Here is a 2,822-nt window from a genome sequence, read left to right as displayed (position 1 = left end):
CATATAAAAAAATGAGTATACATTTATTAAAAAAAAAAAAAAAAAAAACCCAAACCAACAAAAACCAGTCACACTAATCGTTCTAGGTCAATACGGAAACACACAACCCCGAGCTATAAAAACACACTTAGAAATTTCGATGGCATTATTGCTAGAGGAAATAAAGAAAAATGAATTTTGGTACTGAATATTTCTGGAAATTCAGGACTATGGACATCAGATCCCATTTATAGATTATTCCGAGAACCATCCCAGTCCACGTTCCTTTCCGAACTGAACCGTCTATTAAAACCGTGATAAGGTGGCTGACTTACCTGACCACCACCAGAAGTTGCCATGTTGGTCTCTGCCACTCCTTGACCTTCATTCTGCTGTTCGGCTTCTCGTGAGCCGGCGTCATGCTTGCTCTGGGATGACCTCTGTCAACATGGAGTTAGCATCACTACGGGCAAAGATGGAGCATGCTTTCTGAAGCCCGCAGCTTCTCCCCCTTTTGTTTTAAAGCTCGGAATGCAGCAGTCACGGGCTGACAAAGGCGAGGGCTGCACACACACTTCATCACCCCCAGTAGCTCGGCAGCCAGCGGCCTCGGTGAGAGGCAAGTGCAGCGTGTCCCTGGAGCCCCAGAGCCGCACAAGACAAAGGGTTTTCTGAGCCTCGCGGAGACACCATCCTCCACCAGCTGTGCTCACATCACTATCAGGAATATAGCCCAACTAGAACAAATAACTGTCTTTTCTGCAGGGTCACATGACTCTGGCACTTAATGGAGCTGCAGATACAACAGTTAAACTCTCACCTAAGCTTACGAATATCTCTGGCAGGCAAATCTGCAGAAAACGTACACATCTTCTGCTAATAAAAGTCACAAATCAAATGAAAAACTCCTAGATGCTGCTATGAATAAAACCCCCAAATCTTTTCTAATGCAACCACCATCTGTTACATGAAAGAAAAAGGACAGATTATATCCAGTAAAAGCTGTCATTCTGAGAGAGATTATATACAGTATAAAACAGTCACTTTGCAAAAACAGTAATGCAGAATCAAATAAGGTCATTTTCCACAATCTTTTATAAAAACAGCTATGTGCTTGCTCCGGGAAAATGATACTCTAAAAATAAAAATTATACCTTAAAAATATGACATAATATTGAATCATAAAATGGCTCCCACTGGAATTTCTTTAAATACCAAGCTTTCCTACATCATTTTAATATGTGACTTAAAAATTAATTTACGTAAAACATTTCCATCAATAAACCAGTATTTGTCACATGGAAGAAAAACAAGATGGCACCCACTATCTCAGAAACAGAAGAAAAAACAGCACTGACTGGAAATCGCTGTGATAGTAGACAAAATCGGCAAGAGCAGACATACGCCAAGGAACCCGAGACGGAATGTCAACAATCAAGGACCACTTTGCCCACCGAGACTCAACAGTACCGTAAGCGAAGACATCAGTATCCTCAGACCAAACATGGGCTGACGGCTGCTGTGCCTGTCACTTACACCAGGTGCTGGGACACAGTGCCGGGGGAGATGCCACCTGTGCCCTCCTGGAGCTCACAGTCCAGGGCCATCAGGTCACTGGCAGCAGAATGTGGACGCCCTGACCAGGGCCACGGGGAGGCGTACGAGGAGGAGCACAGGGACGAGGGGCTGACAGAGGGGTGTGGCATGTCTGGAGGCTGAAGGACACTGGGGAAAGGGGTGGGCAGAGGACGGGCACCCGGGAACAGGAGGTCACAGGTCAAGGCCCTGGGGTGGAAGAGAGTGGGGTTCGCTCCAGCACATAACGAGGTTGGTGTGGCTGAAGCACTAGAAGAGGGAAAGTGAAGAAGGGGGTGGTAAAAGCAAACGTACAGACCTCAGTGAATCTGAGCATGATTCTCAGATGGCACCTTTTCACCTTTCCTCTCTTTTTTTGAGAGAGAGATTTTTGCTATAGGGCGTGTGCTCTCGCCAGAGAGACAGACAGCAAAAAATCACCCTCCCAAAGGGGGGTGGCCATGCCACAATCCTTTCTCTTCCATTGTCCTCAGAGTTTTGGGCATGCACACACACGTCACCGGTGAGCTTTGAGCTGCCGGGTCCAGGACTTGAGCCGCAGTTGACTACATGGGAGTCCAGCGATGCAACCATTACGCCACCTGCTGGTCCCTGCCTTTGCCCTTTCTAAGCTGTGGTGAGGTGGTGTCACCACTGCTCCTACTTAATTAATACTGATATGTTAAGGGGAACGCTGCGTGCAACCCATTTTTAAAGTCATGTTTTAAACGGTGTTAAGTGGGCGGAAGACAGAGGAACCAGTTAGGGGGCCCGTGCACGGACAGAAGTGGAGGGTGATGGTATTTTGCACTGGGGAGGCTGGGGGAGAGAGAGAGCAGAGACAAAGAGCAATCAGACGTATCTGGTGACAGTGACCATGAAGAGTGAGGGGAGTGGTCTGTAGTCAAGTGTGACTTGTGTCCCTTAGCTTCCGGCTTGGTGACGGCAGTGCCATTCACACCAGCACCCCGGAGGAGGAGGAGGAGGGTCTTGGTTTGGGGCTGGGGTGGTAAGAAGAGCTCAAAGAGAAGATGGTTAATTGCACTGGAAGCAGGTGGGATCTGATATGTCTACCAGGATGCAGAAGTGGCACACAGATGTGGGAGTCTGGAGCTCAGGGCTGAAAAAACAAAACTTGAAGCCAAGAGCATATAAGTGGCAATGGGAGCCCTAAGCACAAACGAGACCATCTTAGGGAGAAAAGACACAGGGAAAGCATAGCGACCTTTCAGGAAGGCCTACGATCAAAGCCCAGACCATGGCGGTTC

General features: G+C 47.7%; 1 protein-coding gene across 1 annotated transcript in view; it reads right to left on the bottom strand.

Annotated features, from left to right (window-relative positions):
- The window catches only part of APC (APC regulator of Wnt signaling pathway), a 102,626-nt gene that overhangs the window by 42,009 nt on the left and 57,795 nt on the right, over window positions 1-2,822 (bottom strand). Inside the window, exon 8 of the mRNA XM_027771200.1 lies at window positions 315-419. Within this exon, the coding sequence (XP_027627001.1) occupies window positions 315-419 (105 nt within the window). The remainder of the gene's footprint in view (window positions 1-314; window positions 420-2,822) is intronic.

The sequence above is a fragment of the Tupaia chinensis genome, unplaced genomic scaffold (assembly GCF_000334495.1).
Source record: "Tupaia chinensis unplaced genomic scaffold, TupChi_1.0 Scaffold000195_1, whole genome shotgun sequence".
NCBI classification, from domain to species: domain Eukaryota; kingdom Metazoa; phylum Chordata; class Mammalia; order Scandentia; family Tupaiidae; genus Tupaia; species Tupaia belangeri.
Note: the sequence above shows the minus strand (reverse complement) of the source record. Positions and strands in the feature narration are given on the sequence as shown.